Source organism: Pteropus alecto, unplaced genomic scaffold, assembly GCF_000325575.1.
Source record: "Pteropus alecto unplaced genomic scaffold, ASM32557v1 scaffold45, whole genome shotgun sequence".
In the NCBI taxonomy this organism is placed as follows: Eukaryota; Metazoa; Chordata; class Mammalia; order Chiroptera; family Pteropodidae; genus Pteropus; species Pteropus alecto.
In genome coordinates this window covers 19,484,135-19,499,623 of record NW_006442491.1, presented here as the reverse complement: position 1 = coordinate 19,499,623, position 15,489 = coordinate 19,484,135, and the positions used below count along the sequence as shown (strand labels likewise).

The following is a 15,489-nucleotide window of genomic DNA, read 5'->3' as shown; positions in this document are numbered from 1 at the left end:
GCCTGCCCCTGGCCCCTAGCCCCAGAGGCAGGCCCCTTGTTCCTGTCCCAGGAAGGTGGGGTAGGAGGGGGACAGGGAACAGGATGGAGACTTCTCAAGGGGCTGCTGGGAGAATGCCTTGCTTCCTGGCCTCGTGTTAAGAAGAAAGAAAGGAAGCCAAGCGGCCTCCCCTGCTCAGCGGTTTGCCCCCGGCAGAGCGTGGTGCCTGGACAGTCCCAGGCCCTCCCCCAGCGCCAGGAGCACAAACAAAGGAGGCTGCTGAGGATCAGGAAGTTCGAGGATGGGAAATTTCAGGGCCTGCCAGCTCCATGTTCCTCTTCCACCCGCCCCTGAGCAAATCCAGGTGCAGAGGAGACAGAGAATGAAAACCAGGGGGCCCTCAGACCAGCCCGGGCTCCTAGGGAGAGGGGCCTCTGGGGACACATTTCTGTTTTCTCTCATGTGAAATGGCTGCAAACGGGGAATTAGTAATGGGCAATGCCAGTTACCTACTGGAGGGTCCCTTCCTCGGTGACAGAGTTGTCTACTCAGGTGGAGGCTGCTTTGCAATTAGGCCCAGACTCCTCTGTGTGGTTTCCAACCCCGTCAGGCCTGGCGTCTCTAGATCTCCCTACTTCCTGTCCTTCTTCCCACAACCCCAGTCCACCTTGTTCTTTTGCCCCTGCAGAAGCTCTTTTGCCCCTGCTGGCCTGCTTGCTGGCCTGTCCTCTCCTGGCTCTCATCCTCATCTGCCAGGTGACACGGGGAGGTTGCATAGCCTCTCTGCGTGCTGTTGCCTCACCTGTAAAAGGGAGTGTTAATACTAGCACACACTTCATGGAGTTCTTGGGAGCATCAAGCAAGAGGGTCTGCATGGAGCTCCTGGCGAGTGCTTAGTAGCTGCCAGCTGAGTGATCGAATATAAGTCTGGTTCAGATCCTCTCTCCGTGAAGCTGTCCTGAGCTCTTCCTCCTCTGAGCTCTAATGGACTCGCCATCTGTCCCACCCTGCTGAGTGCGGGGACTGTACCTACATGGCTCCTCTACCTTCCCCACCCTGAATGCACACACATCAGTACTCCTCGAAGACTTGCTGATCCACTGCTTTACTTCTCTCCTAAAGAGGTTTATTCCATCACCTTCTGAGCTGACCCCAGGCCTCGATCTTATTTCCAAATTTGAGACCCATGACAGGCTGGCTGGTCTCAGGAACCCCTCTGTGCCAGGCCTTCCTCATGCACATGTCCTTCAGTACCCAGCCCTGCTTGAGGCGGCTCTTGCCACTGGCGCCCAGAACCAAGGGGTTCTTCCATTCTGTAGATGAAATGGCATGAGAATTACCACCTTGCGTTCCACCTGGAGGAACAAAGGCCACTACCTCAGTTGAAATTTGCATTGATTAATGAATGCCATTGGAGCCCAGCTGTGGAGGTCAGCGCTGGGTTCAGCCTGCGTGGCTTGGCCTGGGTAAAGCCTCTGCATCACTGATTATTTTCAAAGCCTGTAAAACTAGGTCTTGAGCTTGGGCTAGTTTCAGTTTCCTTGACGAACAGATGATGAAATATTTTGGGGGGTAGTTCCTCTGCTTTTCTCACCAGCAACCTTTGAGACTATTTCAGCCCCATGACCCTTGCTAGCTCCTAACTCACCAAATAGTATCAGGTTATTTGTGGAGGCTCAAGCATGGCCGCTGTATGTGTTGCCCACAACATGAGACTGGTCTGTCTCAGCAGAGCCCAAGGAAGCCACTTTTCCTCGTTCATGTGTCCATCTTAGCTCAGCCCCCGTCCTGGCATTTGTCTCACCTGTGAGTGCCTGATTCCACGGAGCTCCCACTGTTCCGTGTTCCTTATCTCTCTCCTCCTAAGCTGATCTTCTCTGCGGCCTTTATTACCTCCAGAGCTATGGGGCTCCCCACTCCCGAAGACCCTTCCTGCCCTTCTCATCACGGTGCTGTGGCGGAGCTCTGACTTCCTACAGTCAGATCCCTGGAGCCTTCCCTTACCTGGAATCTCCCCTGCCTGCCAAAGTCCTGCCTTCCCGACAGAACTCTCACTTCCGGAACTGCAGATGTGGGCATTTCATGGCACACTGCTTTCTGATGAATGTGTGTGCGTGATTCAGGACGTCCTAGCTTCCCCAGACCAGGGCATCTTGCCTTCTCTTCTTGAGCACTCCTGGCTCACCTCAGGGAACCAGAAGCGGTTTCTAATTTGTGGATATGCTGGGAAGGAAAGACCCCTTCTCCTGCCTCCTAAGAGCACCATGCCAGCTACCTTTCCTTCCCCCCCGCCCCTCCCAAAACCAAGCTAAACCTGGCTTCATTAAAGAGAACTCATAAGCAGCCATGGCATTTCAGGCAGGGTATGGGTGATCATCAGTAAAAGAACACAGCACCTGGCCTCTGTGGATGACCAAACACCAAGAGTCACCATGACTCCTGATGAAGTCTTCATTTGTGGCTCTGACCGGTCACACTTGAGGGGGCGGTGCTTCTCTCATACCATATTGTTTAATAGTTTTTCACCAGACAACCCTGTCTTTGAGGAAATGAAACAGAAACATCAGAATTCTCCATCCGAAGACCCACGATCTAAAAACAGAACCATGGCTCTTGAGTGACAGCATCTCAATGTCATCGCTGGAATTTCTGCTTCACATACTGCATCCAACCCTGTTGATTTGGGGGTGCCGGATTCCAACATACCCCCAAGTTTAAAGAGGTCGATCTGGATTGATAGTGGGACAGCAAGAAGAAGAGGTCACGAGAACCCAAGAACACAGTTTAGTTTCCCCACAGCACTGGACATCAGTGCCAAAGGGGCTGATGTGCACTGGTGTCAGAGCACCCCTCTGCCACCGAACCAAGAGGAATTCTCTAAAAAAAACAAATATTTGGTCCATTTCAAGCCAGTTTCTGAGATATTCTATTAGTGACATTTACTTCTTTCTCAAAGAGCCCAAAAATTCTGTGTTTGACAACATAGCTTTAAAAAGCTAAACAAAGTTCTGCATTTTTATGAAATGTGATAGGAAATGTTATTTAAGCTGTGCAGTCACCGGATGTCTACCACCCCAAAATGGCCTTCCCGGTCCCTGGGCCCGTCGCGCGGACCCTGTTTTCTATCCTTGCCAAGTAGGAACTTCCCTTCTCTCCTTTGGGTGGTTTTCTCCTCTTTGTTTGCAGGGGCCTTTTTGTCCTTGTTGTGGTAAAATATTTACGACATAAAACTTGCCATCTTAATAATTTTTAAATGTACCATTCAGCATTAGTTATATTCATGCCATTGAGCAACCCTCACCGCTATTTCCAACAGCTTTTCATCACCCCAAACTGAAACTATGTGTCCACGAAAGCAATAACTTTCCATCCCCACCCACCTTCCCAATTCTAAGAACCTCTGTTTTACCTTCCGTCGCGACGAATGTGTCTGTTCTAGATAAGTCCATCCAAGCGGAATCGCACAGTAAATTCGTCCTTTTGTGTCTGGTGTCTTTCACTCAGTGTAGTGTTTTCAAGGTTGCGGGGGCCTTTCCGGCCTGCACTCCAGCTCTAGAGAGGCAGGGTCAGCAAATCACCGTGGGTATCCTATCCTCGGCGTTCCTCCACCTCGGCCCTGTCACTCGCTCCCCTTTGGTCCCGTTTCTTGGGCACACTGGAGACAGCGGAGGGCAGGCTTCAGCTAGTTTAGGAGTCTCTCCCACTTCTCCCGCTCACATACTCAAATCCCAGCCCGTGAACAGAACTAGGCACCAGGGGACACTTTGAGTCAAAGGCCTGGAATCCTGGAGGCAGGAGGAGGAGGAGGCCAGAGACCAGGTGGAAAACAAAGCCTGTTTCCCCAGGCAAAGAGTGCAGCAGCGTCAAGTAACTGCATGGCTAAAGGAAGCCCTGCTCCCTGCGGACAGGTTCCAAAAGGTGGCTCCAGGGTTTTGAGCTCCGTCAAAGCAGGAGACGTCTGAAGGGGAAGCCGGGCTGGGGAGAAAGGTGATGGACGCCCTCTTCGTCATGCTCGCCACCTTCCTTACTCCTGTGGCATTTTCATCTGTCCTTTGTGCCACCCAGTGGCACCTAAGATGCAGAACCAATGGCTGGGCAGTGTCCAGAAGGCAGCTTAGCCTAGAGGTTTGAAGAGTTAACAAATATTCCTACCTTTCAACCCAAGAATTCCATTTCTTAGAATCTGTTCTTAAAAGGAAAATGATCAGAAATGTGGGCCAATATCCACACTCAAAGACGTTCCCTGCAAAAATAAATCTAAAAAAAATTTTTTTAAATAAAAATAAATAAATAGAAAAAGATGTTCTCTGCGGTATTATTTATAATCACTCCTAATACAAAATAACATAGATAGCCAATCATAAGGGGATGACTAAATTATGGTAAAATAGTACATGGCTATGATCAGAAATGTGGGCCAATATCCACACTCAAAGACGTTCCCTGCAAAAATAAATCTAAAAAAAATTTTTTTAAATAAAAATAAATAAATAGAAAAAGATGTTCTCTGCGGTATTATTTATAATCACTCCTAATACAAAATAACATAGATAGCCAATCATAAGGGGATGACTAAATTGTGGTAAAATAGTACATGGCTATAAAAATTATATTTATAAAGCAAAACAAGATTTACGTGGTGGGGGAAATGCCTGTGACAAAATGTTAAGTAAAAAAAAAAATTTTTAAAGCAGACTATAATTTTCTGTATGCATTACTATATCAAGGACATAAAGAAGAGAAATCACAGGGAAAAAAGTAAACAGAAGCATATGCTAAGCTGCTTAGTGCAATTATGGTTTTTTTAAATTTTTCTTTACATCTTTTCACACTTTGCAAACGCCCTACAAAAAGAACACACGTTGCTTTGATCTTCAGGACAACAAAGCAATAAATGGAAGGAATAATGCTGTGTGTGATTAAGGAGGAACCTGAATTTGGGGGGTAAGGGGGTACCGGAGGCCTGGCCCAGAGCTATGAGCCATATGGTACCTGACGGTGCTTTGGGGGGATGCCGTGGGGGAGAGAGATAGGGTGGGGTGGTGGCTGCATCTGTGCACCAGGAAGAAAGCTGGCTTCTCCTAGGTTTGGAAACATAAATGCCTTCAAGGACCTAGCAAGTATCAGAACTGAGTGAAAGTGTACGGTAGTAGGGAATGGTGGGAACTGTGGCAGAATGGAGAGCTCACGCCCTATCTCGAAGAAGTGGCTGCTGCACCGCTGCAGCGCTTGTTTCCCAGGTGAGAATACGGGTCCTGCGTAGCCAGACCTTCCGTTTTCCAAAGAAGCCAAATATCCTGATTTTTTAAATGTAAACTCTCTTATTAAAGACTCAGACCTAGGTAGGTATTATTAGACTTATCAGGGGATCACTTTGTAACTTATATAAATGTCTAACCACTGTGCTATATACCTGAACGAATATAATATTGAATGTCAACTATAACTGAAAAACTTAAAAATAGATAAATACACCCTGGCACCTAATTGAAAAATATTTTCGGTGTCATGCAGTCCAAACTGCACGGGCTAGGTATGGTGGGTAAGCCACCAGTTTGTGACCTCTGGCCTGGTCCTTCCTCCTCACAGACTCTGTGTCAAGTTCTCCATGTGGGGGACAGGGTGTGCTGCCCTGCCGGTGGCCCGCAGCACAGACTAAAAGGGGTTCCTTTTGTTCTTTCCGCCAGAAAACGAGCCTCCCTCTCCTCTGGTCTCCGGGATTATTGATTACAACATGCCGCTCACCTCCACATACCTGAAGCAGATGAAGTTGCGTGTGATGAATTCGCAGGAGCAGGTAAGGTCTCTGTCACCCCTCACCCCACCTGGAGGCGTCCTAACTTGCCTGGATGTGGTTGATCCTTTCCAAGATGTGGGGCCGCTGCCTGTGTAAACACAGTGGAAATCAAAGAGGCCCTTATCTGGTTATCTGGGCTGTGCAGTCCAGGCTGAGAGGGGAGGGAAAGAATGTGTTCCTAGTTAGAGGGTCTGCTGGGCAGACGGCCTGCTGGGTCTCCGTGAAACCCAGGGAGCTCAGGCTTCACAAAACTCTCCCCAAGGGCAGGGACAAGGGAGGGGGAGGGTAAGAGCTGCAGACCTTGGCTCTTGGGTGGTTCTTTCTCTGCTTTGCCCTTTGTCTGCTATGTCACTCACCTCCTTTCCCCAGGGAGACGAAAGAGGGGGGGCCCTGGCTGCCAGCCTGTGGCCTCTGTCACTCTTGGGGCCCAGACAGGCCAGGAGGATGGGCCTTGGCGAATGGCCCGGGTAAGATAAGGCCCTTGGCCGTCCAAGACTCCCCAGCTGTGGAGTGCCAAGGGTTGTCAGGAACCCTGGAAACAGGCTATTAAAAGAAAACCACTCTTGCCTGCCTCCCCACACAGTCCACCTTCTAGCCCTTTGCAAAGCAAGTATCCTGACTGTCTTTCAAAAGAGGACGAGTGACTGCCACCCCCTTCCTCTGCCACTGCCTAAAACCAGGGTAATAATCTCTCACCTCCAGCTTTAAGTGTTGTCATCTCTTGTGGCGTTGAATCTACCGTATCTCTGTAGCCTGACCAGGGGAATGGGTTCTTTCATTGAAAGTCTGATTTCTAGCCCTGGGTGCATGCTGTCCTGCTTACTCTGGTCTCCTTGACAACCAGAGCGAGTGTTGTCATAGGGGGAGGGGAAGGGATAGATGGCTCCATGGCCAGCTCCAAGGTGATGTAGCAGGACATGTTCAGGTAGCATCTGGGGCTGTAGCACCCAGTTGGAGGATTTGAGCTGGTTGGCTTGAACATACTGAGTTTGTACTCTCCTAAAGAGAAGGAATGGCGTGTCCACTGTGCCCAGCCCCCAAAGGTTGAATGAAGTAAACTTTGCTCCGGGTAGTAAAGCTGTTTTCGTCTGTGTCTCCCACGTCTTCTCACCCGAGAGTGTCTGTTCTGCGATGGTCGCATCCCTAACAAACTTCACGTAATCAGAGATAATGTCAGGGGGGACAATGGTGTTGGGGTTTTATAGTCACGGTGGCAAAGTTGTTTCTGTACTGGAATGGAAGCAATAAGGCTGCTAGTAAGTTAGAAAATCTAAACAGCACAGAGCAGATTCAGCCTGAGAGCTCTTCTGACTTCTGCAGAGGGCCTCGCGGTCTTTTTTTCCCTAGAGCCATCCACACTGTCACAGGCACCTGGCTTCTCACACATTTTTATCATCCATTCTCATCCCTCACCTTGAGGAGTGAAGTGCTGAGCCACTTGAATAGCCCGGAGTAAAGCCCCATGGCTCTTTGTTTCCTACGAAATGGCATTAGATCCAGACCACCACCAGAACCAGTGGTGGTCAGCATAGCCCACGTATGACCCGTCATTAATGGAACCTGTTATATTTCTTACCGTTGGGGGTAGGGGGATTACGACTGTTGGCTAGGTGCATTAGCAAGGGTTCCATAATTCCATGAATATTTATGGAGCCCTACTCCATGGGCTAGGGATGAGCAAAGAGCACCACACCTGGTTCTTCTTATGATCTAGGGGGAGACAGACACTAACAAAAAAAAAAATCACACACAATACCCAGCTCATAGCAGGTAGCCATAAACAGTGGAGGGAGATATTAATCAGCCATCATGGTGCAGCTGTGACAAGTGCCATGCAGCTGGACATGTGGTGCTATGAGTACTTAGATATGGGTGGGGATGAATAGAGGCAGGGGTCGGGGAAGGTTTGCCTCAGAAAGGGATGCTTGAGCTAAGGGCAAAATCTGAAGGGAACAGAGCTCCAGATTGAGGGGACAGCTTGTACAAGAGCCCCGTGGCTCAAGGTAAGATCGCACCCATGAGGATTTGAGATGCTGCTGTTGCTGGTGCAGAAACTGTGAGGAGTTCTACTAGTGAAGACAAAGGTGAAGGCAGTGTTAGGTATTTGGTGGATATCTGCAGATGAACCGAAGGGAGGTGGGTAAATTGCTCTCCTGAGGTTCGGACAATTCCCAAAGGAAGGAAGGACTGTGGTAAGGCTTTTGTCCCCAGGGTGCTCTGAGTGTCCAGCTGGGGCTGAGGCTGAGACTGGGGTGGCCTCTGCTTACAGTGGAGTTGACTGTGTCTTCCTCGCCTTCCTTCAAAGCTTCCCAGGTGGGGTTCCTCTGAACGTAGCCAGCTTTCTCCTGTGTGCTGTAGGAGATCAAGGATGCAAACCCTTCTTCCACACGTGGCAGAAGCCGCAGCATCCTACCTCGTGCCTACGGCCTTTCATCTGTCAGTCCCCAGCACTCCACACACAGCAGCAGTGAGTTCTCAAGGCCTCAGCTTCCCAGGCAGCACTGTTATCCCTGTTTTATAGCCAGGCACACGGCAAAACAAAAAATCACATTGCTCACCAGATTATTTATCTGCAGCGGCAAGGAAGGGCCAAGGACCCAGAAGTCTTTGATTCTTCAGCTTGAGTTGGAACTAAAAATACATATACTTGAATTAGTAGCTTCTTTCCTGTAGCAAAATCAAAGCAGGACTCCCCTTGGGGTGGGCGGATGGCCCTATCCAAACAGCCATGGGACTGGCTCTACTGCTGTCAAATCCCACATCCTAAGACCAGGCTCCAAAAGTGGCTTCATTCCTTGCTCATCACTCTGACCACGAAATGCAGAGGATACCTGTAGTGTTTGCAAACCACTCACACAGGCTACGTGGAAAATAAACCCAATCTAAAGTCAGTAGGAGCCAGGATTACTGATATTTTATTAATGCTGAACAAAGCTCTACATCTAAAAACTCTGGGTGAGAAAAATCCCAATAATTCATTTTTTCCCCCAGCATTAGATATCCAAGAGACAGACAGTAGGGCAAGTAGGACATTTCCCCTTACTTTGCTTTGAACAGGCAATGAACAGGTGATGGATTTTGTGAAATGGACAGAATCACATTGCTTGCTGTCATGTCGGATCAGTAATATGGGAGATGGGTCCTTCCCCATGAGGGTATTAGGAAATAGGAAAATCCAATAGCAACATTCACAAACACACAAAAAGATTCTTCTGGAGGTCTTATTCACCGTGGCACATACTTATGGCATCCTCAACGTGTAAGATATTTGGGAGTCGGATTCCACCGTCCCAGGATCTCCATCCTAAGACACAGACCCCAGGAGCTGTCATCACAGTGGCCACAATTAGCTGAAAATAAGAGAGAGTAGCCTGATAAAACCTTTTTTTCTTTTTTTCTTTTTTTTTTTTTTTTGGCCTTACTTAGGAAAACCCTCATAAAGATGTAAAACTGAAATCACATTCAGTTGTACTGATGATGAATACATTTTTTTGCAGGGGTCAGGATAGGAAGGTTTCATGAATGTGGACTGACTCAGAGCTTTCTCTGATAAGATGAGGTCCCAGGGAAGGAGGGGTTCAGACCAAGCTCATAGGCCCAGAGGCAACCAACAAGCTCCAGCCCCAACTGCTGGTCCTTTCAAGGCCCCTTTCAGGGCTGTGCGCTCGAAGAGGAGTGCTCCGTCTCTTTCTCAGGCAGCCGCTGGTTTTGTTTTCTGTCTCATCTGGTTTTCTTTCATACTTTTTAAAATTTAATCACATAAGTAACACACAGCCTCAGTAGAAAATCAGTAGCCAAAAAGCAAAGGCACGATGACAAAAATCACCATCATCCCACCACTCCGATCACTGTGAACATTTTGGCGTCTTCCCTTGCAGACTATTGAATAGAAAGGCGATTATCCTGTGTGCGCCATTTTACAGTCCGCTTCGTTTTTCTGATGCTGGTTTTCCATAGTATTCAGTGTCTCTGCCCATTTGGCCTTGATGTTTCCACCTACCAAATAAGCTGGTTATATAATTTTCCTGTTGTCTGCTCACTCCTTCGCCCATATCCATCCATCCATTGTGCACCTGAGCCAGGTGCCAAGGAGACAGTGGTGAGCAGAGCCAGGTCTCTGCCCCGCCAGCTCTCACGGTTCAGTGAGAGAGACAAGGAAAATCGAAATCAACACTGGCGTCTGTAGGAAGAGCCCAGAGGAGGAACAGAGGAGGGACAAGGGAGCAAGCAGGGTGGGCGCTGTTTCAGGCAGGCGAGTCATTAATAGGGCACGTGTTCTGTGTCCAGCACTTTACCCACTTTACCCTCTGCCCTCACAACTCTTCCGGGTCACGTTATTATCCTCATTTTACAGATGCCATAGCTGAGTCTCGAAAAGAGTCAGCACTTGCTCAAGGTCACACAACCACTAACGTGAATTGAATGGAAAGTCAGATCTCTTCCATCCCTGAACCTGTGCATCTGCTGGGGCCCCAAGCCCTGCCTCTCTCCGCACTTACTGGATGCGGACATGCTCATTAGGATCTGAAATGGGTGTGCTGCCTGTGAGTATCGCCCACGGCGCTAGTGGAGGGAAAACGTCCTTGGCAGAGATGCTGGCAGAGCAGGCTTTGTTTGGCCTGGGAACCGGGACCGCCTTAAATATACGATGCCTAAAGAAATACCAGAAGAGGAATTTGGTGGCGGGGAGAGGGGGGGTGGCCTGGGGTTGGGGTTGGAGAGGTCACCTCTACCTTGTGAAGTCTCAGTCATCTGTAGGGGCACATATGTACTTTGACATCCACATTATGGGTGACGTTATCCTGATCATTCCTGAGATCTCAGTGTTCGAACTGAGACCCCACTGTAGAAATCAGATCCAGATCCAGAAGGAAAGAGACAAATCATCCGTGTTCCTGTCCCCGACACATACTTTCATTTCATAGAAGCGGAGGCTGAGACCCTGGGAGGTTCAGCGACTTTCCCAAGGCACCCCCTGCTTGGCTCTTTTTTGGTTTCCACATCACTACCCGCACCGCCCCCGCCCTCCTCGCTCTGTCCCAGAGCAGGACGGCTGTCAGCACCTTCCTCCGCCTCCCCTCTCTCCAGTTCTTAGAGCAGCGCTAATGTCCCGCTAATGGTTTTAATGGTTCTCCCAGCAGCGTGTGAAGTGGCGCGAGGCTCCATTGTTTAAGCCCGCGTGATGGAGGCTCTTACTCGCTTCCATTAACCTCTGCCTCTCTCTCCTCCACCGCGAGCTCTTAGCCCAGAGTTTTCCTTGGGTCCTGGAGGGTGGGGGAGGAGGGGCAGGACTCCACCTCCTTGACACACACACAGGGCCTCAGGGCGTGCAGCCCCTGCCCAGGGGCCCTCCTGCTCCTTTCTGTGGGCCGGTGTGGGGCAGCACTGTCCTCAGGCAGAATTCCAGCCCACCCGCCTAAACCAAAGACCCTGGAATCAGGCCGACACTACCAGTTTCACCGCCTACCAGCTGTGTGACTTTGGGCAAATTGCTTCGCCTCTCTGTGCATTTTTTTCTTTGTCGGTTCCTTGAGAGTAATAATAATACACCAACCTCTTAAGAGTTATTCCAAGAGTTAAATGACAAAGCACGCTCAGTGCTGAGCGCAGTACCAGGCACATCAGAAGCAAGGAGGAAGTCTCAATGACCTCTACTGCTATTGCCAGTAATATTATTATGCAACTTTGGTTTAATAGACACAGTGAATGACCTTATACAAGAGACCAGGGCCAGAAAGAGGAATAAGATGGTACGGTTGTTCTCAAGGAGCTGTTCTCAAGGAGCTGTTTTTAGTAGAGAGGACAAGATAGCCATGAACTGTAACCCAGGACAGAAAACAGAAATAGGAAGGGTACAGGAACCTGCCAGGTGGTTCAGGAGACACGCACATTTTTAAATGAGATCTGAGCAAGCAGAGCGGGCCCAGGTGGGGGCAGGCGAGAGGACATGGGCTGGAGAAGGCCAGAGCCAACGGCGGGAAAGGAGGAGGGGGCGGGAAGAAGCGGAGGGGGAGGAGACAGAGCGAGGGCCTTTCTTGGAAGTGAGGGGTGGGGTGAGGCGGCCCTTTGGCCCTTTGGCCCTTTCCTTGGTCAGTGCTGGGGAGCTAGGTGAGGATTCGGGCAGGAAATGAGCATCATCGAGGGCAGAACTTTCTTAGGCTCCTGTCCGCCTAAGTGGAGAAGGAAACAGGCCCACTCTGCAAAGCACTCCACATTCACTTTATTTTTAATTGTGCTAAAATACATGTAACATAAAATTAGCCGCTTTAACCATTTCAGATGTACAATTCGGTGACCTTAAGTACATTCACAGTGTTGCGCAACCATCACTACTATCTATTTTCAAAATTTTTTCATCACCCCACACGGAAGCTCTGTAACCATTAAGCAATAACTCCCCATCTCCCCTTCCCCAGCCCCTGCTAACCACTCTTTTACTTTCTGTCTCTATACACTTGACTGTCTAAATACTTCATATAAGTGAAGTTGTGTAAAATTTGTCCTCTGTCCAGCTGATTTCACTTAATGTTTCTAAGGTTCACCTGTGTTAGAGCCTCTGGCAGAACCGCGTTCCTCTTCCTGGCTGAATAATATTCCATTGTACAGATAGACTGTGTTGTGTTAATTCATGAATCCATGGACAGACATTTGGGTTGTTTCCATTTTTTTGGCTAACCACATTCACTTTCTCATCAGTATCTTTTGGACTAGGTCACGGGATGGGGAGGGATCGGAGCAGGATTCTGTTCCTTCTCCCTCTTACTCCTGACCCCTCTTTGTGACCTTGTGCTCATACTCTCGACCTTCCTACTGCTCACGAGGACCCTGAGAAAATGGGCAAGCCCCAAAAAAGAAACGCAGTTAATACGTTTTACCGTAAGAGCCTGTCACTTATTTAAGCAGTGCCTGACTCACAGGGCTCTTGCTTGTGGAGAGCTACCTTAGCAGAATGCTGACTCTGACACCCAGAGTCTCAGATTCTGGAGCTTGAGAGCAGTGATGATTTCCTCCTTCCCCTGTCTCAGGCTGCCCTGCAGCCCAGGGGAGAAATAGCAGAATGGAAACTTTGCCATGTCCCCGTCTTCGGTTCAGGGTGGATAAACCCTTCATGGTCTCTTAAGGAAGCAGAGGTTCGAATGCGTGTCTTTTAAATTAAAGAGTAATCTCCATGGAATAGAAATATCATGTAGAACTTCTAACCCACTAAAGAAAATAAAAGAAACAAAGAAAACTCGATCAGTCCGGCAAGAGTAATTAAACAGGGGACTAAAATAAGAAACAACCAAAAGAGATGTAGTAAATAGAAAACACGAATAAGCTAACAGGAATAAGACTAAACACCAGCAAATCACAATAAATGTAAGTGGGTTAAATTTCCCTTGAGAGTCAAAAACACTCGGATGGGTTGTTTTTGTTTTTGTTTTTGTTTTATAATGGCAAAATCTATTTGATATTTATGAAAGACTTTTTTTTTTTAAATGACACAAAAAGGAAGAAGAAAACAAAAGAGAAGGCAGTGCTATTAATATCAAATAGGTAAGTGTTCAAGGCAAAAAAGCATTAAATAGGGCAAAGAGGTCAAAGGCACGGTTTCCCAGTAAGATATTTCAGAGCCTGTTAACCTTGGAGGTCTGCGCTTCGGGGAGGCTGAGGAGGTCGGTCGGTCCTGTTGAACGTAAAGAACACCGTAGTCTTCGCTGTGAGAGGCAGCATTTTTCCTTCATAGCCTTCAGCATCTTTCCCGTCATGACGCTACCTTTTGCAATTTTTGCTCCTGTCTTGCTGTAGTTACTTTTCTAGACCGGTGTCTTCAAACTTTGAACATCAGTGTCTGCTCTCTGGAAATGTGCATGGGATGGACTGTGTGGAATTTGTGAGAATGTGGGGTCTGCTGCCTTAGCTGCCCGGTCCCTCTTGTCCTCTCCCCACTGGGCTTACCCACCGAGGTATGCTGGGACCACTCTCTCAGTTCCCAGCCTCTTCTCCTTGTTCCCAACTCCTGGCCTTCCTCGTCCACTGCTGGCCTCCTTCTCTTGCTAGTTGTGTAAAATCCCTCTTCTCAGACCCCCTCTTCTCAGACCCCCTCAACAGGCGTCTGGGATCAGCCCGCTGTTACTTGTTACGTAGCTGTGTCATGGGGGCCCAGCTTGCCTCTATGAGAGCTTGAGAAAGGCCTGAAATGCCACCGGCCCCAGTTTTCAAGATCTGAGAAGCTGCAGTCCAAACCTTTTCCTGTCTCGGTAAATCTCGGGCACTTGGAAGGTTTGCGCTGCGGCAAGAAAAAGAAAAACAAAAAGCATCCAAAACACTGACCTTGAACAAGGCTGCTGTTTGGATTTCTCCAGGCAAAGAATGATCCTTGGAGCATTTGTGCTGTGAGAAGATGTGCAGGTTCCGCCCTGTGCCCCTCAGACCCTCCCCAAAACCCCAGTGTGGCTCACCCTCAAATAGCTTCTCAGGTCGCCCATTATCTTTTCTCGTTCTTTTTGCTTATTTGTATGCATTTCTATTTTTGTCAGAAGAGTACTTTAAAAACCATATAAAAAAACAGCAGACCCTGCCTGAAACACCCCACTTCAATTTTTACTCTCCAGAGACAGCTTCTTTTTCTTAGTTTTCAGCTATCTCTTGTAGTATTTTACCTCCTGTTTCTAAATAACATGCTCATACTGCTAGTTCTTGATTTTTCAATTTGGGCTGTTTTTGTTGTTGTTTAGTTTTTTGCTGTAGGAAATCAGTATTTACACTCTTACACCCTCTCATAAACACACGTATTATTTCTCCTTCCTCCATCCCTCAATGTAGCTATACTTCTCTATTTAGATAAATCACTATCATTATTTATATTTTTGTGGCTATATGTATATTATTCATAGCTGAGCCGATTAGCATACTGTGATTATATTTTCTTTCTTTATATTCCCGGAGTCGGCCATAGCCTCTTTTTCCCCCCAACCTTAGCCCTCTATATTTTGATCTTGTTTTATAGTGTGTATGTTTTGTCATTTTCATTTTTAAGCACTCAAATGCATCAATTTTTTTTTTCTTTAATGGCTTCTGCATTTGAGTCTTAAAAAGGCTAACTCCACTCTACTTCCATGTTTTCTTTTGGTGCTTTCGTTTTTTTTTAATAGACTTTTTTTAGAACAGTTTTAGATTTAGAGAAAAAATTGAGACAATGGTACAGAAGTCCCACATTACCCATCCCCCCCCACAGTTTTCCCTATTATTAACATCTTACATTAGTATGATACATGTGTTACAACTAATGAACCGATATTGATACATTACTGTTAACTAAAGTCCAGTAGTTTATTTAGATTTCCTTAGTTTTTACCTTATGTCCTTTTTCTGTTCCATAGCCCTATCTGGGATATAACATTACATTTAGTTGTCATGTCTCCTTAGCCTCCTATTGGCTGTGACAATTGCTCAGTCTTTCCTTGTTTTTAAATGCCTTGACGGTTTCAGAGAGTACTGGTCAGGTATTTTGTAGAATTTGAGGATTAGTGTAATGTTACTATCGGTATAGAAAACAGGGGTTATGGGTTATGAGGAGGAAGACCGCAGAGTGCCATTTGTACCACCTCATATCAAGGCGACATAATGTCAACATGATTCATAACTGTTGGTGTTGACCTTGGTCACACCTGGCTGAGATAATGTTTGTCAGGTTTTATCACTGTAGAGTTACTCTTTTCCCATCTTCTCCA

The 15,489-nt window shown here is 47.7% G+C and overlaps 1 protein-coding gene across 1 annotated transcript in view; it reads left to right on the top strand.

Annotated features, from left to right (window-relative positions):
• The window catches only part of NOL4L (nucleolar protein 4 like), a 76,085-nt gene that overhangs the window by 9,581 nt on the left and 51,015 nt on the right, over positions 1–15,489 (top strand). Inside the window, exon 3 of the mRNA XM_025039978.1 lies at positions 5,667–5,776. Within this exon, the coding sequence (XP_024895746.1) occupies positions 5,667–5,776 (110 nt within the window). The remainder of the gene's footprint in view (positions 1–5,666; positions 5,777–15,489) is intronic.